Here is a 23,461-nt window from a genome sequence, read left to right on the forward strand (position 1 = left end):
CGACACGACACGACACTCAGAAGCGTCCAACTGAAGTGTTTTGGATCGGCACCCAAATCCGGTCCAAATTTATATAGATTTTCATCCAATGGTTCTTACCGAAGCGTCCAACTGAAGTGTTTTGGATCGGCACCCAAATCCGGTCCAAATTTATATAGATTTTCATCCAACCAATTGGTTCTTACACTCATCCACACTAACGAGAACACTCAACACTCTGCTGTTGAAAGGTTATCTTGCTGACCGCTTGCCTGTCTTCCTTAAGACTCGATCTTCCCTGAATATTTGAAATTTTCGTTTCAAAAATGGAACGCTCTCTAGCGTGAAATCAGTCAACTGTTTTCCAGTCATTTGTGAGACGAAAATCCCGGCCACTTCGGAAAGAGAGAGAGGAAATATTTCTTTTGAATGATGGTTTCATCCTGAAAGTGTAACCGGTCTATGCCGAAAAGCCAAGAAGTACTGTACAGCTGTTTACTTTTTACTGGGAATCATGGGCAATGCACATCTCCCTTCAGTTGCTTTCTCATTCATTTGGGCTTCCAGAAGTGAACACTTCGTGTTTGTGGAACAGGGAATGGTCTAGTTTTTGCCGGAGTGTGTACACCAACTTTTCAACCCCGTTCGTGTGGTCTACATTTATTAGATTGAGTATTATCTAATTCCACTGGGTGTACTTCGTCCTAATGACTGAATCGATTTTGGAACGCAAATCTCTTCATGTTCGCCTTGCAAGTGCCAGTGTCGTCCGAAGACCCATAGTCCCACCGTTGGTTATTCTAGCATCTTGTTTTCCAAGCATGTTCTCATCTAAGTCCTACTGATACCTTTGTACATACAACTAAGAACAATAAGTGCGACCTTTGCCTTTCGACTTCCCCCGTGTAGGCTTGGGCAACCTGGCAGTATCCCAGCCCTCATGCTTCCTTCGGGTAGCATGGCAGCTGAACACCGAAAGGATGTTGCAGCTGAACGATTATTACTATTATTATTATCATTATTAAGTGCGTATAATCAAGTGTTTTTCAAGGCTATCCGATGTACTTGTTCTCAGCTTCCCTGTTTTCATCAATGGTTCTACATAATTGTTTCGTTATTGCGGTACTGGGAACATATTCAAATGAGTTGCTGTCGAAGCTTAACTTGGCTGATGTTGCTTTTTTCATTTCGCAGGTTACGGGAGAAGGTACACACTTACGTGGGGACATGAACGTCTGTTTAGTTGGTGATCCGAGTACGGCAAAGTCCCAGTTTCTCAAACATGTTGAACGCTTCTCACCTCGTGCTGTCTACACCAGTGGTAAGGCAAGTTCAGCCGCAGGTCTTACAGCAGCCGTTGTACGAGACGAAGAGTCTTTCGAATTTGTGATCGAGGCTGGTGCCTTAATGCTTGCAGATAACGTGAGTCGTGTGCGTTTTTAGGTCGTATGGTACAACATTTTATGTTTATCCCGCAAAACACTAACCGTCTCTCTTCCTACATTCTCCAGGGTGTCTGTTGCATCGATGAATTCGACAAGAATCCGCTCCGCGATCAAGTTGCCATTCACGAGGCCATGGAACAGCAGACCATCAGCATAACCAAAGCTGGAGTGAAAGCCACGCTGAACGCGCGAACGTCGATCCTGGCTGCTGCTAACCCAATCAGCGGTCGGTATGACCGTTCCAAGTCTTTGCGCCAAAATATTGGCCTCTCTGCGCCCATCATGTCTCGCTTTGATCTCTTCTTCGTCCTGGTTGACGAATGCAACGACGTAAGTAGCCATTTGCTTGACCGGGTTGCCGTGTGAATAAATGCCGCCTGTCGTTAGCAACGCACTTTTTTGTTGCTACAACATCTAGTTGGTCCCTATCCACAGTACATATTATTTTTGAGCCAAGGTAAAAAATTTCCCCCGTTTTGTCTAGATTGTCGATTATGCGATTGCTCGGTCTATCGTCGATTTGCACATGGGCGTCCAAAGTTCAACTGATGTACAATCCTCGTATTCAGTAGATGACATCCGACGATACATCGCCTTTGCTCGTTGCTTTAAACCGAAAGTAAGTTGGCCATCAAGTTTGCTTTTCTCCCATTGAATTGATTTATTCCTCTAAGTTCATTTACTTTGTGTGCGGCAAAACCGACTGGTGTTTCTTGGGCAATGTAGCGACACTACTCGTGTACCTACCACGAATAATAATAAAACTACTAATATTAATACGTGGTGCTACAACACTAGGAACTCTGTTGGGTCCCATAGACATCGATGGCAGTACACTTGAACAAATGCGACTGCTGACTCCAGGTAGCCGTACTCAAGTCTCAAAAATACCACTCATCAAATTCTGAATTCAGCAGATTTTACGCGTCCCAGTCCTGTACATAGTTTTCTGTTAGCGTTGTACCATTCATCAAAAGTTCCCATATGTACTAGTACAGTATGATTCTAATGGAAACGGCCTCCAAAAGTACCAGCCATTCTGGTCGTAAATTATGCTCCCACATTTTGTATCTGCTCGCTCGTGTTTGTCTCCACTATTTTATTGCTCGTTTTTAGGAGTGTGTTACCTTCAAGTTTTACCTCAACCTCAGGATACGAAGCGGTTGCTTCTATAGAGTAGGTTCCGGTTGCTTTTGCAACGCACTCTCAGTACTCGAAGAACTGAGGTTCCGGTTGCATCTATTTACGCCTACTAGTCCACACCTGTTTCGAACATTTCGCTTCCCTCGATCACCACACCAGCCTCATCGTCATCATCATCATCACCACCATCGTCATCAATCGTCATCATCACCACTATCATCATCATCAATGACAGCAACATCAGTGTTGGCACTGATGCGTCGAAGTTCGAGGCCCATAATGTAGTAGTTTTCGCCTTGAAGTTTTGGCAACGTGCAAAAGACAAGAAGATAGCCTATATCTGACCATCCGATGAGAACATCGATTCGGAAGCTCGAGGTTCCCCAGTTGTTAAGGCGCAAGCTTACGGCCGAAAGGTCCGTGCTTCGGACCCAAGCTAAGCATCTCGACTGCTCCTGTCTAGGCTTGGGTAACCCAGCAGTATCTCATCCCTCGTGCCTCTCGTTGGCATGGCAGCTAGACACCGATAAAGTGCTGTAGGTAAGCGATTTATTAACATCAGGTTGGCAGTGATCAGATGCGTGGATGCTTTGGCGACTGCGCTGGCTCGGTCGCGTGCATGCTGTTTGATCACCTGACCGTTGCTTACTTATATAGGTTAGCGTTGTATGGTGGGACACATGACCTGAGGATGACGCGCGGAAAGCGTGATAACAAGTAATAGCCGTTCCGGTGCTTAGTGTCTGTTAAGTATCTGAGATCCGCCTCATCGATGGCTGAAGGTATTTATCGACACAAGTCAGACAGCAGGCAAATAAAATAGTTTAACTAATATCGTTTCGGTGCCTAGCTGCCATGTGATCGGAAGGGAGCACAAGGGCTGAAACGTTGTTGTTGCCTATTCTTATTCATCACCATTGTTCTGTGTGCTCAGTGTTGTTATACACTATTTGTCCTTCACTTTCTATTGCCTTTAGATACGGCGGTGCGAACTATCGCACGAACACACCCACATTACACGTGCCAAAGTTTACAAGATTGTGGTTGATAGGTCTAACTCTGTATAATTCTCCCTTCAGGTTTCCATCTAAACGAAATACATGAAGAGTTATCTTTTCCCGGCGTTCTTATTACCATCCAGGTCTGTATCCATGGTTCATCCCCAGCTGTCGCCCTGGTAAGCTCCATAGTAGAGGAAATCAGTGCAGATACTAATTTACAGGTTGTTAGGAAGATTTCCAACGTTCAGAACGGTTTTGGGGAGGTTTTGGGAAATGAACTAACAATTTGATGACCTCGGTGAATTCCGGGACAGCATCTTGAGTGTAACTTGGCGTGACGCTCATGCAGGACTCCTGTGGAACAGTAAAGACAGTGGAGTTCGATCATTCGCTCGCAATAACAAAATCGATCAGCGATTTGCTTACTAAGTCCAAAATGCATATAACAAATGTTTCCTTTTTGGTCAATGCTTCCTGGGGGTACCCCGAATAAAAAACCTGTGAATCATTTTTCTTCTAACAGATTAGCATGGAGGCAATGCAGTCGATGGTGGAGGAATACAAGCGGATGCGGCAACGCGATGCTTCCAGTGGAGCGAAGTCAGCGTGGCGTATCACGGTGCGACAACTGGAAAGTTTGATCCGGCTGTCAGAAGCCACGGCTCGACTGCATTGTGCTGACACCGTGAGTCTTTACGGCGCTGCTCGCAGCCGAGTCTCCCCACATCTTTCATTCTATAATGTATGGTGATCTGCAGTTGGTCAGTCGTACGGCAGCATCATTATTATTATCAGCCAGGCATTGACGAACATTTTAAATCAATATCTCTCTGCCTTTGTTGTTAGACTTCTTTAATTCATCAGGTCCTTCGGTCCGCTCTAAACACTGGATGCAAAGATTCCGGCTTTAGCCTGGTGAGATGTCTTGTGCACACCTGTGGAATCCGACTGCACTACCCCTGTTACGCGAATAGCACAGTAGACAGCTTGACGTAGCCAACCAAACTCGCCATCGATCAGTCTTGGTTGGGTTTTGGTACCACGTAGAACGCAACACAGCGAGGACTGACTGTTTATTAACGGGTCACATTAAAAGTGAGGAACATGCGAAAACCTTCGGTGCATCATGAGTGTAGCCAATCAGCATGTTGTGTCAACTTGTGACCATAACCTCCTAGGCACGTGTTTGACATTTATGCATGTTGTGCGGGAGGTGTGAACAGGACTGAACACGAATTAATCAAAATGGGGACGCAATAGTAACTTTTGGGACTCATATCCACACTCTTCCATTTCATTCTCATATCCGTAGGTTACTCAGGCGCACGTGCACGAGGCGTTTCTGCTGCTCAACAAATCCATCATAAGAGTGGAACAGCCTGACATAAACCTGGAAGAAGATCAGGGTCTTGCGGACTTTGCAGCGGCTCCTGCAGCTGATCAGGTTGGTTTTTACACCATCTTAATTTTCTGCGTCAAATGATGTATGCGAAATCAGTTGACTACCTAGTTATTACTCTTAGCGTTGAAACCAGTTATGATCTCTTTACGGCACTTCGAAAAAGTACCTTTTGTGGTTTCCATCGATGGATCAGTAACTGTACTACTTGTAATTGCATAAGCTACCTTCAAACTTCCGATTGGGAAGTCAAACAAGGACCACACAAATGCAGACTCAAACTCATCGATTGGGCGACTTGGACAATACATCAGTGATTACAGTTGTTTTATTTGCTGACTAGCCGGATTGGGCTGATAATAGTACAAATAATCGTTCAGCTGCAACGCCCTTTGATAGCCTAGCTGCCATGCCATCCGAAGAAAGTATTAGGGCTGAGATGCTGTTAGGCTACCCAGGCCTACACAGGAGCACTCGAAAAGCTGAGATCCGGTTCGAACTACGGACCTTTCGGTCATCGGGTGTGAGCCGTTTCGGGCTAACTGTCCCAGGGGCTCTTTTCACTTCACTGGAGTTACTTGAAGCGAATTCATGTACGCCTTGGAAACTCCACCATTTAGAATTGCATCACTATAAAGAATAATTGGTCTCCATGCTCGAAGAGGATACAGTACTCAGCAGTACCCAGTGTCGACCAATATTGAACCTGTAGTGGAGATTGGAATGTCTATGTGTGGCACAACTTGTATCGGTACTTGTCGATTGTGTTAGCTAAGCACTCCTACTCAGCTCAGCCACTTTCGGCCACTTGGCCTCCCTGCAGTGATACTTTTACTCGGCGTAACCTGTTTGGTTTCTGCTCACTTATGCACCACATTTTGTCAACCTGGTTTATGAATTCACTGTCACCTTTAGAAACCGTTCAACGTGCAGTTGCATTCAATGGGATCCTGACAGTTTTTGTGTTGTGAATACGCATGACTTATGAAACATCTATCTTGTCTTTACCGCACATAGTTACTTATCCATATTGTATGTCCAACCTAGGCTAGTGAACAGATCACACAAGCTCCTGATCAGGCTGTGGGGCATTTGCGAGTCACCTATGATGAATACCGGAGAATCGCAAGTTTACTTATCATGCGCGCTAAACAGTGGAGTGAGGCGAGTGAGACTCAGCTGACTGACGCTACAGACCAGACGGGTGGTGCACCTCGGCGGAGTGACCTCATCAACTGGTATTTGGAAGAAGTTGCTGAAGAGTTTCAGACAGAAGCACAGTTGGCTGAATGTAAACTACTCGTCGAACGTATTCTGGATCGTTTGGTGAAAAAAGTAAGTTCATTTTCAGGCTTTTCCCATCCTGTTTGTTTTTGAACACTAACAGTTTTATGTGATCTGTAAATGTTAATTTTCGGCTATTGAGGATCCAGTGGTGTACACCGATTGCATCTAAACACACGAAGCAACGTAAGATTTCACTGGAATCTAACTTGTAACCAACGAAAGTCCTGAATTTTCGGTCGAGGATAGACCTCCAAATTTTGTATACAAATACGTCCAGCATACCCAATGTTAACCACTGTCCCACGTTCCCTCTCAACTCCGAATGATCATTTTGTTGCCAACCTTTGTTCCCAGGACAACATACTGATCGCAATTGGTGGAACCGGTCTGGATTCCGAAAGCACTGACGCTGATCCCTATCTGGTGGTACATCCGAATTACGTGGAGTAGATTTACACGAACTAGACCCCCTGTCCTATTTTTACCGTATCTGACTGTTTCATGCAAGATCACCCGAACAGATTATTTATAAATGTTTCTGGTAGATCATCACTTTTTTGTTTCTTGTTGGTCGTGCTAGCGAGAACTTGGCTCAGTTCCGACAGAGTTATGTGATTTTGAGCTATATAGTAGTTGGTACACCCACTTTTGACTTCACCGTCACCTGAGTTCGTGATAGCTCAGCGGTTAAAGTGTGGACTTACTGACCAGAAAGTCTGCGGTTCGAACCCAACCCCAGTATCTCGTCTGTTCCTGTCTATGCTCGGGAACATGGTAGTATCCCAGCTCCTGTGTTTCCTTCGGGTAGCGTGGTAGCTAGACCCAGAGGATGTTACAGCCCAATTCATCACTATTATTATTATTCATTGCTTCAACACAATGAATCAGACCTCTGAAAGGACTATCCATCTGTCCCATTTGACTATCCAGGTACTAATCATCAACGCTCCCAATTTCAGCAGCTGACGTTGCCAGGCGATTCTCACAGCTAAAAAAGATCGTATGGACTACCTACCAGAAGCTGCTTTAGGCGTGGAGACAGCTGTAATTGTCAGCGACATCCCAATTAAGACCAGCAACAAGATCGATAAACTAATCTTTGCGACCCCTACGGTCAAATTATAACAAGTGACGAGAAAAAAAAACGGAAAAGATAGGCTGAACATTCCAGCTAACCACTCAGTTGCCACTCCATCTACCAGTCGTTCATCACAACTAACAACATCGTGACGTGGTTGCGAAGCTCATAGTGACACCGCCGCGCCGGAAGTCAGTGAAAAGCCTAGGTGTCACCAGTGTGGGATTAGGTTGAGCCATCATGCGACAGGCAGTGGGATGTATACCTAATGACTGTGTGCTTGACATTACTGCTGATCGTGTGTTATGGGCAACTGTGCCGTAGACCAGGTAAAAACCATCACTGCCACGATCCTTGGCCCAATCCAACAAAAGCATTCAGCGATGTGCTGCTAGTGGTCCCTGTGTATCAGGACTACTGCTTTGTTCTGTGTGCACATGGATTTCGTCAACACGACCTTGTAAAATATGGCCCAGGCTTACGGTCGTTTTCCCAAAAACCCCCTTAATTTCGTTCAGTTGAAGTTTTCCAGAACAGACGAGCTTTGGCGGTTGTAAATAGGGACGTTCACTTGTACTGGCGTTGTTGGTATTCCGTACTTCTGGATGGGCATTCAAAGATTATTCTTTATTGCGCGTCAAAATCTTTATTATAACCATAGTCGTAAGGCTGGAGCACAGTTTAATTGCCGCCGGCACCTGTTACTCGGGTGACTGTTTCGGATTTTCACTGCTGATTACACAAGAGTAGTGTAAAATTATCACGCTGTGTAACAACCTTTTAGCAGGCCGAACACAGTTGGACATTATCCTCAACTTAGTGTTCGATGGTCAATTTGTCGCGGTCAAAATCTTTATTATAACCATAGTCGTAAGGCTGGAGCACAGTTTAATTGCCGCCGGCACCTGTTACTCGGGTGACTGTTTCGGATTTTCACTGCTGATTACACAAGAGTAGTGTAAAATTATCACGCTGTGTAACAACCTTTTAGCAGGCCGAACACAGTTGGACATTATCCTCAACTTAGTGTTCGATGGTCAACTTTGTCGCGGAAAGCAAAGAGTAGTCACTAGAGCTAGCTCGAAGCACCACCGATGACACGGAGTTCTTGCAGAACACCAGGTATTGCAGCACATAATAGTAGGTCATAGCTCTCACACAACTCTTTAGACCCCTTCGATTTCCGAACTGATTCCCCATTGATTACGAGCCAGTGTGATGCGACATCATAGCAGTGAGGTCAATCAAACGCCCAAAGGCTGAACAAGACGCAGTTCACCGTACTCAATAGCCAGTCAATTTTTTACCTTCCTATTGTTGCCACGGCTACTTCTCGTCATCAGCAAAACCGAATAGAACAGGTAACAAGGTCATCCATACTGCACCGAAAAGTAGGGGCGACGTAAACGAGGGAATCATCACAGTTTGGGTAACCATGAGATTTCGGCGCATAGGAAACTAAACTAAAACTTTGAGAACTGACGTCCTAAATGCAATAACGTTTATAACACTACAACGTAGCAGACTGATTTCCACTCCTTTCCTGACTCAGTAGGAGGATTATACTTTGACGAATCTAGCAGGATTTACTGATGATATCTTCCATGTCAGACCATGTGAATAGTCGTTGAAAATCCCACCGTTACGTAGGTTACATCGACAATCTTTCCGGTCTTCCGTAGACAGCGCCGACAATGCATCACGCTGCTTGTTTGTACTACGAATACTGGCCTATCGTCATGGCCGACCTCAGTGCAAAGCTGACTTTGTTGCCACCTTTGAGTGTAGTAGCACGGTAAGACGTGCATAAAGTACTAAGTGGATTTGCTTTTGAACAGTTAGCTCTACCACAAGCGCTTTAAACTGATATCCCATTGATTCACGGAAACTGTAATCGTGTTGTGGATGTTGCCATTGCAAACCCACTGAGTCTGTGTTCCAGTCGTTTTCATTCCGCTGGAACCTATTCAGAGAACGGATTTAGGTTCCGCTTTGGGGTGAAGGTAGATTGTGTACATCCAGTGTATGTCCACGCTTGGTGTCCAGACGTGGTTCGTCAATCATATGGAGCGTTCCGATCCATGCTGTTGAAACCTCATGAGAATGTATTGTGCCTCAGTAATTTTTGGAAACAATCGTTCCACTAGGTATCTCAGTGGGAGAATTCCACAAGACCAGTGGAGCTCTCTTCTGGGACCTCGCCACTAGAGGAGCCGGTCATTCAACACGCGGTGACGTGATATGGGTTCCGTAATCTAAGCATAGTTGCGCTACATCTCTAAGTCCAAATGAATATCACTGTGCTGATCAGCCGCTCGTGTCAGAAAGATTAAGTGTTCAAGCGAGAAACCGACAGGTCTGAGGTTCGAAACTCCTTGGGTTTCGTGAGATATGCACTGCTGATGATAGTCAATGAGTACAAAATAGCTTAACAGTGCTTCATAGATTGGCTTCACTTCTCAATTGAAAAAGCAAAATCTCACACTACCAGCATTCTGCTAAATTCTTACCGAATGGAAAACCTTGCCTTAGCAGCTTTGGCAAAACAATATCTTCACAAGATCTTTAAGACAGTGGCGAAGAATCCATTTTAGCCTCCAAGAAAATGATTCCTTAGTGCATTGGTTGCTTTCACGGAATTCACCCTACATTCATTCGTCAATAGGTCTTTATATTACAAAGGGTTGAGAGGCACGAAAGCTATGATGGAACGCTCTAAAGTGGCTTGTCAGATTGAGAAACAACTTTTTTCTACTACCGTAAATTGCGGCTGATGTCAAACATGGAACTTTGGTGCTTTTCACCCTTTTCTCAATAAGTGTCTATTTCCAGCAACCGTATGATTGTTGCCCTATGTCTTGACAATGTACTGCGACATCTAGAGTATAGTACCAAGTGAAATATAAGGCGGCCTATTGCAGCACGTTCAGTAGAAGTGGACGGGAGATTCAACTAGATTCAGTCGAGTCTCCTACCAAAACCAAATTCGTATGCAAATGTGTTTGTCGAAAACTGTCTGTTATATTGCATTCCAAGATACCCGTTTTGAGATTCCTGGATTTTAGTATTGTTTGTAGGCGAAGACACCAGGATGGCTGTGGTAGACTAGTATTAAGTCCTCCACTTTGATTATTTTCTCCACAATAAGGCTCCCAAATTATGGTCGCACGACGATGGCTCTATGTCTTAGATTTAAAAAACATGTGTACGAAAGAGTCGCTCAAAATTGACCATCCAAAATTGCATCATTTATTATCGTCCGCCATCGGCAAACAGTGTATTCTTTCATGTTGACTCTCCTTGTGTTGTCGCACTTTGTCACGGCTGGATGAGTCGAAAGTCGGGGACAAGCGTAAGGAGGTTAGGGTAAATAAAGCGAAGGTGGGAGTTCAAGAGCACAAACAACATGACAAGGATCAACCGTTTGGCGAGAATGCTCTATGGGATGCAGAAAGTTCAAGTGCCCTGATTGATTTGGCCGATATACAGTCTGAGAGTACGTTGAAGCCTTCTAGTGAGAAAACAACCAGTGGGAAAGGGCAGAAAAGGGTGTCACAGAACTTCATCGGCTATATCTAGATTTTCTGGCTTTGATTGCTATTTAGGCGTTCAGCTGTAGCACCCTTCCGGTGCCTGGCTGCCATGCCACCCAAAGGAAGCACGAGGGCTGGGATACTGCCAGGTTGCCCAAGCCTAGACAGGGGAAGTCGAGTGACGGAGGTCGGATTCGAACCACGGACCTTCCGGTCGGTAAATTCGCGCTCTAACCACTTGGGCCATCTCGCCCCCCGATTGCTATCTGGGAACTTTACACGATCAGAAGGCTTTGGAAGTCACAAAGAAGTTCAGCGGGCTTGGGGACAGGAAACTGCATGCGGTACGCCAAAACAGTTGGTCAGATCTTCGTTTTAGAGAAGGACCTGGGTCTTCGCATTTGACCCTGAATTGCTTCAGTGGTTAGAGCGCGAATTAGCTGTTCGTATTGATGCTACCACACTACTACTAATTCCATTTATAACACAGTACATAATATTAGTAACCGTTCAGTTCTAATATCATTTCGGCGCCTAGCTGCCATAAAGCCCTAAGGAAGCATGAGGACTGAGATACTACCAGGTTACCAAAGCCTAGATAGGAGCAGAAGTCTGGTTCACTGCACGCATCCCTCGGTCAGTAAGTTCTAGCCTTAACCACAGCTTTCTCGAGCTCATTTATTCATACTACCTCGCACTACCGGTGCGTGTTGTTGACCTAATAATGTCTTGAAAATTGATGAACTACTGAAGTCGTTGCTGCACGATGTTGGCCAATAGATGTTGTTCCAATCAAAGCAGACCAATACGCAGATTTGTTTACTTAAAGGTTGATAATGCACGTATTGAGCTGCACCACATGAACTGTAGTCATGGGGAATTCGACTCCATACAAGGCTTCTCAGGTGTATGTGCCTTCCGGGGCTGGTAGGAGTTTCTCGTCACTGTTTTGTAGGTGCTCCCAGTTCATTGATACTGGGGTAACTAAATAACGGGTTTGTTCACATTATATACGGTAGTGAAATTCCACACAAGTTCTCATCCTGATATATGCCGTTAGTCTCCGTAATTTTTGAAACGCAAACAATTAAGCTTACTTACTTTAAATTTTTCGTTCAAATTAGAACATGTTTCTTGAAATGGCGCACCATTCATAAGATGGCTGAAAATTCGTCGACCTCATGAGTACCATATTCTATCAATAAAATTTACTGCGATGCTTCGATTAGTGTACCGGTTGAAATACTACATAATGTCTGGACAACACATTTGGTTGGAGAAAATCACAAACGAAAGGGATTCGACCGATTCTATCGTCAATGAGTGTATTTAGTCAGAAATAGTTTTGTTTAAATATGTGCCGGAGGTGATGAACTTTCATCCGTGGTATGCGAATTTGAGCCAACTTACTGCCCAACTCGATGTTGTGACCTTGCAAGCACATTTGACCTTGTTTATTTATGGTCCATGCTAAGTTCGTCTTTTTGACATTTCAATACTTTTCTCTTAGACAGATTTACGCTACAACTGAAGTACACATCTTTTGTCCTGGTTACCAATTCATCTCTCAAGCAGCAAACTTCAGGATTAAAAATTGTGATCTGTGGCTCCATTTCGTTTCCCTTCACTCTATTCACCCAGTGGTTTTCCAACTGCCACATTTTGAGTGCACCCCTTCACGTATCCGGCATCTCTTCAGCTAAGAGGAGTCAGTAAAATTTTGTCCGCTTGCGTGACCGGTACAAGCACAGACAATGCTCGGCGTTGATTGGTTCAATTAAGCTTCAAGAGTGAGGAAACCGGCAGGGAGGTGGAGTAGTGATCGCTAATGAGAGACAAACCAATTCCTTCATAAAATGTCTCGCATGTGCATGAATACCCTCCTGGCTACAACCATATCTAGGGAACACGATTAGCAAATACAGATACTTAAATCCACACTTGTTTCTATCATTGAGGCGTATCTTACCTTATCACGGACCATGTGCTCAGCCCTACAAACTAATTCCTTTTCTATCGCGAAACTCTTGAATGAAAGACCACTGCATGATAAACCCGAACAGGAGGATACCGGTGTAGTTTCATCTCAAGATCTGTCAGCAACAACACCGGATCCGTGTGTTCTTGAGAGCCGAAGCTGCCAAACATCGCGAATGGAATTAAAACCATCTGCCATGAACTTGACGGTGCAAACACCAAACTCATTCTGGCCCCACCTAACATCTGTTCCATTCAGCCCTTATTCCACTGTGGGACGGTCTTCCAAGAACTCAGAACAACCCATCTCTTCTTGGCTAGAGTCAAACCTTGTAAACACTCGAAACCCAATTTGGGAACGAGCATCTCCCAAGCCATCGAATGCAGCAAATAATTTCAAAATGAAAACACAGCTGAAGCTGGAACACCCAAATTTCGAAACCAAAGTCCGAAGACGCTATGATAAGGGCGCGGCTCTGAGTCTTAGTTGGCCAGATTCTAGCGAACCACCCACTGTCAGCCAGAATTTATTCCCCGGAACCCAAACGGACAAAGTGAATTCAAAAGTTTGTGCAAAGATGTTGAATTCAAAGGTCAGTACGTTCGGTCCTGACCACTTAATACCCGACTACTCAAATCCGCCTAGTTACTGTGATTTTTTGCCGGAAACATGCATGAACTGGACAAATCTGCTTACTCCACACTTGAAACTCGATGGCGCACCAAGCTGGTACAACCCAACGCTACTTCGGCGTTATTTGGAAAGTCGAGGTGGGTGTTCTTTAGATGTAAAGTGAACTTCGTTCCTCAAACGAAAAAACACTAGTAATTGCTACAATATTTTCTAGTCAAATTGAGTTATTCTTAGGAGGACATTGAATTAACTTCTGCCAGCAAGCTCCATCAAACGAGGTCCTCATTCAAGCTTTTAGGCGAAGTCTGTGAAGGTCATCATTGTTTCAGTCGGTGCCATTATGGATTCTAGATCAGTCTAAATGGTTAGTATTTGATAAGGTTTTCTCTGAGCCAACACCAGGTGATCTGTTCAAATAGTCCGGTCCAAGAACGAATGAAAGCAGTTTAAACGTTGCGACCTCAGCTAGTCGCGCACTAAGCACTTTCATTTCCAGGGGAAGCAAGCTGTTTATTCGAATGCGGAAGCCGACTCCTTGGTAATGGCTTAACCGACGCCTGGCATCAGCTGTTGACTTTTCACTAACTCCTCAGACCGACTGTTTCCTCTCACTAAAGACGATTTGAGAATAACATTCTCCAGTAGATTAGGCTGTGTTTGAAGTGTGACCAAATTCAATAAGGCCCAGCTACCCAACGTTGACGCCTCTGCCGAAGCTCAGCAGATGGATGTAGAGGAATAGGACAAATGCTCCTTTGAGTAGCAATTCCATACTGGACGTTCCGTTTGCCGACCACTTTGCGCAGCTGAAGACCATTCAACTTATCAACCTGACGGCTCATTCTACCAAAAGCCATCATGTCGCTTTGGTTTGCGTTTGATACAGCCTAGGTGAAGCTGAAAACTCAGACAATGGTCAGTTAAACACCGATCTTACCTTTCGGATAGTGTGTGTCAGGTGAAGCTGAAAACTCAGACAATGGTCAGTTAAACACCGATCTTACCTTTCAGATAGTGTGTGTCGAAACAGGTTACCAAAAACTGCAGTTCCAAAAAGCCTATCTCCAGTAAATGGATATATGAATACGACTATGGGCAGCAAACTCATATATGACGCTCATGATTCGCAAAATCTGAAATTATAACACTGATTTCCGTTCTTCTTTCTCCGGAGTCCGCCTCTAAACCATCCACAGACTCACTTTGTTAGTTTAGCAGTCCAATTTTTGTCCTCCTCATTGTTTTGTGGCCCCATACAAATACCCTTGACTGCACGACTGGATGAGGTTTCCCTGTGGATGGTTAGGAAACAGCGAGTCTACCTGATCAGTCACATCATCGGCATCATGCAGGCCTTCAAGTGATAGCAGAAGATCGTGGATATTTCGCAGAAGCAGTGTTAATAGGAAAGTTTCGCACATATTTATTCTCATCCTGATCAGTGTAGTTCTGAACAGTTGATTTGCTTTGTATATTATTCAGTTACACTACACACTATAGGGTTTGCACAGTTACAACCGGTCTACCCATTATGCCATGATGACTGAACGTAGTCTACTTTTGTTAAATTTTTTATTATACTTAAAAAGACGATAGGTGCAAAGTCTACGGTCCTAGTTGTGGAATGGTTCGGTGTACCATGCAGGACAAGATGTTCATTTCTTGGACTTGAGACTTGACAGGTAAGAAGACGACTCAATTCGGATTTCTCGAGTCTATCCGGATGTATGCTTCTCTCGCGGATTTTATTTCGGAAAGCGAATCCAAAAAGAAAAGAAAAATGATAAAAAATCCTCTCGGGTTGATTGTAACGCTCATCTTAACCCAATCTATATCTAAACATCGATTGAAGTTCCGATAACACAATGGTAATTTACCGATTGTATTTTTCTCTGACAGACATTTTACATCGTTGGGCGTGAGAACAGTAATTATAAGCCGTCCTGTACTAAGGAGGAAGATATCAGCTGGAGAAATACAGCTTATTTCAGGACCTTGGTTGATACATTTTCATTGGTTGATTCTCATTGCATGATATTTCTATCAACCGCGTTTGCACTCGTCCTAAGAGAACTGTTGACGTTACTGCAGTGATCCATGCAAGTCTGACCAAAGCGTTACGTGAAACATTCGGAAGCTGGACGGTTCTAAAGGATCGGAAATTGTGGTACGCAGATCGGACCTGGTGTCTCATACTCTAGCCTAGACAGACGATTCGAATTGAATCGAATGATGGTCAAAAGAATATTGTACTATAGCGTAATGAGAATATGATGGTGGAGAAATGCTAGTAAAAAAGTTACTATCTTCCTGAATGGTATAACTGCCTTAAGTCGTGTCTGGAGCCCAGATCACTCGAAGGGCTTATATTTCGATTTTCTACTGAGAGCAGCGCATTCGAATAATGAAGCAAACACTGACGAACTGACAGGTTTTTCCCTACTTGGAGCTCATCATATATATATATACCCCGGTTTACCTCAACCTTGTGTCTTACTTGAAGCGAAATTGGGTGAACTACATTCACTCCCAAACGCTTTTTTCACAAAAAACTCAACTGACTCACAGCTGAATAGCTCGCCCATGATATTTATCAGCTTGCTTCTTAAAGATGATTTTGAAGCATAGTTAGGACACCCGACCTTACGCTGCTACAATAAATATCCTGTATGTAGTATATGTATGAACCTCCACAGCATGCTTTCACCTCAATATGAGCGGCTCACCTGACACACCTACTACTCTCGTTCCGCAATACACGAGCATTTTGTGGGCTTGCTCAGTGACCTCGTTCAAACGCAATGAAAAATGGTTATTAACGTCACTGGTTTGAAGGTATCATTTGAAATCACTTGTTGGTCAACCAAATACAATAATTCAAGCATTCGTAATGATACCGGTGATGCTAACTTTGCAAAAACGAGGATCTAAAGTATATTTCAAGCTTTGTTGTATCTGGTCTAACAGCATTTTCAGTTATCATGATGATTTTCGGTCTATTACACTAACCGTCTGCTCCACAATTGCTCGCTTCATCGTCCACTGATCACTTTCCTTCAGAAAATGTCTCTGACCTCTGTTGTCCATCAGCTGTATTGTACGATGGAGAAAAATTCACTCATATTCATCATGACTCGCCGCAGTTATCATGCGATATCTCTCCCAATAATCCATTTGTTTCTCCTTTTAATTGAGCGATGCCTCACAGCGGGCTGCCTTCTGTAATACGGTGAACACACTTGCAATTTTTAGTCCCTCTGGATGCTAAGCTACACATGAACGTTATTTTGTCTTATAAACAGGTCCAAAAAATCGGTTACATTCACTTTGTAGAAGCTATCACGATGTAAGAACATGAGTAGTTCGCAAGTGAGTGCATTTCGCTAGTTCGCATCCCGTTTTTCCGTGGCACAATCCACTTCTAAATCCACAGCTTTACAATTAATCAGACAAATGTATGCCATCCAGGATATATCAAGTGTGGTTGCAGGAATAGGAAATAGACAGAAAATGGGTCACCGCGTGATCCTTTCTCATACTGTATATTTCTCTTCCTAGTACCCTACCATTCGTTGGCCTCTATGTCTATGGCATCAACTGGTCTAGGAAGTATTTTTAAACAACTGTGCTATTGATCAAAATCCATTGGACGTAGTTCACCGACAGTATTGCCTTTCAAATTCATAAGACCCCATCCAACTACGCGAAACCAAACTATGGTGAATTGAAACGGCACGTGAACTGGAGAGCATAAAAGGGTGATTGCATTTGAATTCCTAGCTCAATGTTTTACTAATGAGATGTTGAATGCTTGTTTGAGCGCACGCAGAAGCAACAGGTACGGGGGACAGTTAAAACTTTGTCCGTTGTGCGGAACTGTTCACTCACTACTTGCTTGCACAGATGAACCGGTCCAAATGATTGGCCGAACAGGCAGAGCGCCCACGCATTTCGTGCCGTGAGCAATCAAACGATGGATTTCATGCAAATGAATGGTCCAGGCACTATGGGCCTACCAAACAACCATCTGTCGCGCAAATTAAGGTCATCAACAATTACCTGTGCATCGAGTCGACAACATTGAGGATTTTGAACTTCGGTGGTGTTAGCAACAGAATAGATTTAGGCGCATGCATCGAGGTTGTTTCGACATAAACATCATCGACATAACATGCGTGAAATACGGGGCGTGTGCTCAACCGACTGGAGCAATTACGCACCACTTCATCACGAGTTGGAGTAGTGAAATGATCCTTAGTTAGAAGCTCACTGATGATGTGATTTGTGCCAGCCTTTTGGGTCCGGATTAAATTGCTTTACGGTGGTATCTTTCTGAAGATGTTCGTTTCTCTTGAGCACCACGATTTTTTAATAACTATGCCCCCAAATAAGGTCTAAAAACGACCAATGTGTTTTCTCGTTTGACAGACTGATACTCTATTCCCCCAACTAGACTCACTGATTCTCTATTCATTCTAAAATTTACACAAGAACATGCAATGTGAATTTCAGATGGATGTTTACTGGTGAGAGAAGCTCACAGAATCTCGAAGAAATATATTTAGCCCAAGTGGTTTAGGTAGATCATAACCATAGACTGACAAACTAGGGGATACATTAGAAATCCACACGGACTTAGAAGGTCACTTATGTGTATGGTCTTGTTTCCACCAACATATCTTTCTTTTCATGATGAATAAAATAACGTGGTAGGGTAGTAATTAATACCATTTCGGTCTTGTTCATTGCAATGTTAGATACATTTCGACGTTTGTCGCGCAGTAGCTGGTGCACCTCTGGATTCCAGTGCGAAAAATATGATCTGCTAGATAACCTTGCTTAAAAAAAGTACGAAGACCTATTTGCGCTGTTTTTCTGTCCATAACTTACGCTGTTCAGCATTGTTGGTCAGAAGCATAGCCTCACTGGAGAAGCAAAATAACTCCTGGAGGAACAAAATCTAGATCTCCCTAAATGTCTCCCCAGAGGTAGGTTTGGTGGGGACGCTCGCTTCTAAGAGGAGGTCCATTGTTGTAGGATGAACCTACATATTTGTGTAAGTTGTTCAAGCGCTCTTCTTCCAAAGATGTATTCCAAGCCTATATGCGAGTTGCAAGCATGAATCCCTTCACCATCCCTAAAACTTGCAGTACTTATGAGTCTGAAGTAGAATGAAACATCTGTGAGCTGTTTTTCATATTTACAGTAGAAGATTATTTTGATCCACATGACGAGCTCCACTATGTAGATGTCCAATCTCTTCTGTGTTTTCAAACTACAACTACTGAAAAAAACAGTCTAGTCTTGCCGTATTCCGTATGAATGTATTTTATTCACAACCATTACAAATGATTCCACGGAGCAAAATCCGTCATCAACACTGTCGAAATTTTTGAGTTCTTGATTCACTTGAAAACTAAGTTTTATTGGTGGGCAGGAACTATCTGGAAAATTTGTTTTGTTTAAATTCGAGTTAGTCAGTTTTGACCAGCCGATAGTGTCCGAACGGTAACTGTTCAACCTACTCATCGAGAGGTCACGGACTCCGTGAGATACGCACTGCTGATGATTCCCAATAAGGCTCCTCGGTTTTCAGCAGAAACTACATTCGCTTACAGTCCGAAATCTAAATCGACTTTAAGTTGTCTTACCCCTTGAAGCGATTTTCCAATGCGAAAATTCGCACCCACTGAATAGCGCTGATCGCTGCTGCAATAAGATTTTAGACGGTCAAAGTGATCACATACATCAACCTCTGGATGCTATGGTTGGGTTGACCAAGATTTCTCTTTATGTTGTCCAAGCACTTGTCAGATGTGAATTTTTGTGTGGATTTACCCTAACCTGACTGTGACGACCTGAGTACACAGTGAGCATCCTGCCAAGTCATTTTTTCAGTAAAACTTGTGTAACACACGTGCTTGCCATCTTGCGCTTACAGGTCATCAAAACGAACTACACAGGAGGCGTCATCAGACTCGCCCCTTACTCAATTTTAGTTGACAGACGCTTAATATCAGAGCTTAGAAGTTTGAGTCTAGATTCGCTTCATGTAAAACTTTTATCTGCAGCCAGTCAGATAGAACATGTTTTATCAGGGGGTATCTCGGCTGTGAGTGCAACTCCATGAGTACCGAGTTGGTGTGACAGCATACGTCAGTTGAGGAAGCCCTCCTCATCTGGGGGTATTTGCCAACACACGGCCCGACATTATCTTCTACTTTATCCGTTAGTTAATTTGTTTATGTTCACAGAATACAGTGACAAAGGTTGGACAGTTTGAATTGTAAATACAAACAAACTTTCATCGGGCTCTTTCGCGTGCATGTTGCTCTTCCTAAGGGTGTTTGAAGGTGAAAGGACTGTTTCAGAAAGAAGCAAATTGCCCTTTTGTAGTAACGGTATTTTCCTCAGCTTAGTTCTCCCAAGCTAGCGCTCACGTCAAAACAACCACCAAAGGTGCACAAGGTCTATTAACGCCCAAAACGAAGTCAGGAACAGTTGTACAGCGCTTCTTATATATAGCGCAAGCAGCTATAACTTTCTGCAATTTCTGACGCGTTCTGGAGCTCCATTGGCAACCGGCATTTGGCCAATACTGGGTCATGATTGGCTGTTGGGTCCAGATTGTTGACCAATCAGATCTCGTCTTGATGCCGAATCGGCAAGCGTCCCGAATTCTGGGCCAACCTCGAGCGGGCCAGGCTTCTCGGTCGCAGCAGCGCCCAAAGATGTGCGGTACAGTGGGATCCACGTGGATTCCTGCCTAACACCTTTGTTGCTACGAATTTCTTTAAAGGAGGTTTCTTCAGATGAGGATCGCTTTACAGTCATGTCGGACACATGCAGCCTAGTAGTCATTCCTACAGCTTTATTTAAAAAGGCACTTGAATAACTCAATATAGGAGATATGTAACCGCACCAATCACATCAGAAGATAGCAGATAGCCTTTGAATGCTACATAAACGCACGCAGGCCAGGAAGAAGTACCCACCAAACTGCGCACTGATGATGTCACCTCGTATGGTGACGAAACGTTTGCAAGCCAATTGCCAAGCTCGGCGAACAGATCAACAGCCACCTGATCAACGACCAACTGATGTCTTTTTAAAACACTACCAATGATACGGATGGTTGTACGGGAGAGTGGCTTATCTCAAGCCGAAAGCGGGTTGGTGTGCACCAATCAAAAATAACATGAAACGGACCAAAATTAGTACGAATAGAAGCTACTCACAAGATTACTGCACACTGTTCGACGGCTCATGACCGTTTCCGCCCTTCTTGGGTGATTCTCCGTGTTTCCGAGCTTTGCGTTCGACAACATCCACATACTTGTGTGAACGCAATGGTCAACCGATTTTCAGAGGCACTACTGAACTGATCTGATTTCCTTACTGAAGTAAGCCATGAGGCTTACCCGCATGAGAATTTCTGTATTCACAACAAAGCAGTGAGCACACAGACTCTTCAGTCGGAGCCACCAACCAAATTTATTGGTTGATCGTACTTGAGTGATCAAGATACTGATAAACTCAGCCACAAAGGACCGATGTGAGATACACAGTTTTATGTAGTGTGAGTAAACTCAACACACGCGATACACAATCGCACTTTGTGAGCATCATATTTGCTGTTTTATGGTGTGACCCATGTTGCCTGGCTTGTTTTGTGGTTGACAATTCGGTTCATCATGAGGACTTTCTCCCGATAAAATCCGTGTCAAAAAATTATCTTGCCCACAGTGTTTTCTATTCACTATTCGTTTCGGTTCCGCACCTCCTCGAGGAACGCAGCATGGCGGCAGCCCGACTAGATTTAAGACCAGGGTAAGTTTTCTTTTATTCGAGAATCCAGTTTTCTTGTGAGAACTCAAGTTGATTGAACCCGATATTCTAGATGATGTAGGACGATTCCTGCAAATGTCCTAATTCAGTCAGTTTACTTCCAAAAGGTGCTGTCACGTTGCAAAACCAGAGTTTGGTCGAAGGCCTCCATAGACAACTGAACCCCTGCTGTCAAACCCGCAGGCCATCCAACCTTTACCGCAAAACACACTCACTCACGGTGACCTATTCTTCTAGTTTATCTTGTCATAATTTGACGATCAACGGTTATTTGCTATTCCTCGATTTTTCTTCCCAGAGATCTTTTCCATTCAACCAAATTTTTAATAATTGTTTGGCAACGCGTTCTTCACTAAACATCAAGATTTTGCGTTCTCGGTAAGTGAGACGTTATGCTTATAGACCACACTCAGTTGTCGGTTAGTCGGTAAAAGTGAATAAACCGGGAAGAAATACAGGTAGTTAATTAATTCTGCTCCTCCGATTGCATTCCCTCTCGTCCGCTCCACTGCTCAGCACGGTCTGTCATCAGGCAAACACCAGCTCAAGCTAATTAGCTGTTTCTGTCCAAGTTTGCCGAAATCGTCGATCCATGCATGTGTTTTGTCCAAGGGGTGTGTGAGAAGTGTTCCACACATTCAAACCCAATTTGAGTGCTTATTGCGACCGAACAAACAAACAAAATGAGTTAAGCGCCAAAACCTGTGTGCCCGTCTTTTTTGTGTAGGCCATCACCCCCGTTTTATGCATCGCTGTCCCAACGTTGGCCGAAAGCAGGGAGGGAGCTGGTCCTCAAGCACGATTGCCCACCGCTTTGCTAGGACAACAGGATGAAGGCGAAGCGAGAGGCAGACATTCATTCCTTTACAGATTGCTATTTCTAATTAGTGCTATCCGCAGGCCGACACATTTAAGTTTAAATCAGTCATAGAGCAAGATGACAAACAAACCGTTAGCGCTGTATAGGAACGCATCCGAAAAAGAGACCAGTGAATTGGCCAAGACGATTGAAGAGAGGGGGAGCTGCTGATGTTTTTTCTCAATGGAAACTATTTATTTGCATTTATAAGCACTTTGCGATAGAGTTGGGCGGATGCCTCCGGGGAAACGAGGTAGAGAAATGTGGGTGTCTCAGTCAGGTAAGGCGCGCAGGCGTTGATTGCGCATTGATTTATGGGGGTTGGCTGGTGTATTTTTAATCAGTTGTGTAAATAGATAAGGCTCTACAGTGGAGCGTAAACGGTTGGATAATTGCATTATGTATTAGCCAATTCAAGCAAGTGGATGAGAATGAATGAATGAATTTTTGGACCGGCCATCCAACTCAGCTAACGTAGTTTATGAAAAGGAGACCACCAGAGGCTTAGTGACTTGTGTATACACACAGTTCTCCTCGAAAGGCCTCCACAGGACAACCACTACCCTGCGCCCAGAAACTTTTCCAGAGTCATAAAACAAATTCCGTGGGAACCTTATGTGGGCCATTGAAATTAGGATAAACCCCGTTGGAGGATTCTCCCGTTTTTAAGGACTATTGCAATGTTTCCTCACATGTGTTAGTGTTGGAATGGATGGCAGCTTGACTTCTCACATAATAAAAAATGAAGATTGGTCAGCGCATATGTTGAAAGCTAAGTAGCCTGTATTCATTGAATAAACGAAACTTTCCTCGAAGTTCATCGGAATATACTGATGTGTCGTACAAAAGTACTACCGAGGTTAGCTCCATTGTCCTGTAGGTTTATTGAGACTTTGTGAGGAGCAAGTTAAAACAAAGGAGCAAACAGGCCTTCGTTTACAAGATACATGTTGTGGATGATTTTATGGTTCACTTCCTCCTACCTAACTTACCTGATGATATTGCGAGCAGTCTCTGTTTCTTTATTTCGACCGGCCCCCACGAACCGCCATAGATTTGGTATACTGAATTGTTCCGGAGAATGGTTCGAAATGTAATTTCGTGAAAAACTACTGTCAAACGAAAAACAATCTATTAGAATATTGAAAGTTTAGTTGTTGGTCTGTTCGCCGAGCTTGGCAGTTGGATTGCAAACGTTTCATCATCAATCGAGGTGACATCGCCACTGCATTGACGATGTCACCTCGATCGATGATGAAACGTTTGCAATCCAACTGC

General features: G+C 43.9%; 2 protein-coding genes across 2 annotated transcripts in view; one reads left to right on the forward strand and one right to left on the reverse strand.

Annotated features, from left to right (window-relative positions):
* The window catches only part of T265_08785 (hypothetical protein), a gene marked incomplete at both ends in the record, with an annotated part of 19,417 nt that extends 12,617 nt beyond the window's left edge, over window positions 1–6,800 (forward strand). Inside the window, 7 exons of the mRNA XM_009174685.1 lie at window positions 1,174–1,401; window positions 1,491–1,754; window positions 1,909–2,043; window positions 4,092–4,253; window positions 4,881–5,012; window positions 6,015–6,302; window positions 6,609–6,800. Coding sequence (XP_009172949.1) covers window positions 1,174–1,401; window positions 1,491–1,754; window positions 1,909–2,043; window positions 4,092–4,253; window positions 4,881–5,012; window positions 6,015–6,302; window positions 6,609–6,704 — 1,305 coding nt within the window. The remainder of the gene's footprint in view (window positions 1–1,173; window positions 1,402–1,490; window positions 1,755–1,908; window positions 2,044–4,091; window positions 4,254–4,880; window positions 5,013–6,014; window positions 6,303–6,608) is intronic.
* A 13,572-nt stretch (window positions 6,801–20,372) lies between these two features.
* Window positions 20,373–23,457, reverse strand: T265_08786 (hypothetical protein; the record flags this gene model as incomplete). Its single annotated transcript, XM_009174686.1, is given in 3 exon segments — window positions 20,373–20,580; window positions 23,176–23,295; window positions 23,312–23,457. The coding sequence occupies 3 exon segments, from the start codon at window positions 23,401–23,403 to the stop codon at window positions 20,373–20,375; spliced, it is 420 nt and encodes a 139-aa protein (XP_009172950.1).
* Between the last annotated feature and the right edge of the window lie 4 nt (window positions 23,458–23,461).

The sequence above is a fragment of the Opisthorchis viverrini genome, assembly GCF_000715545.1.
Source record: "Opisthorchis viverrini unplaced genomic scaffold opera_v5_241, whole genome shotgun sequence".
NCBI lineage: Eukaryota > Metazoa > Platyhelminthes > Trematoda > Opisthorchiida > Opisthorchiidae > Opisthorchis > Opisthorchis viverrini.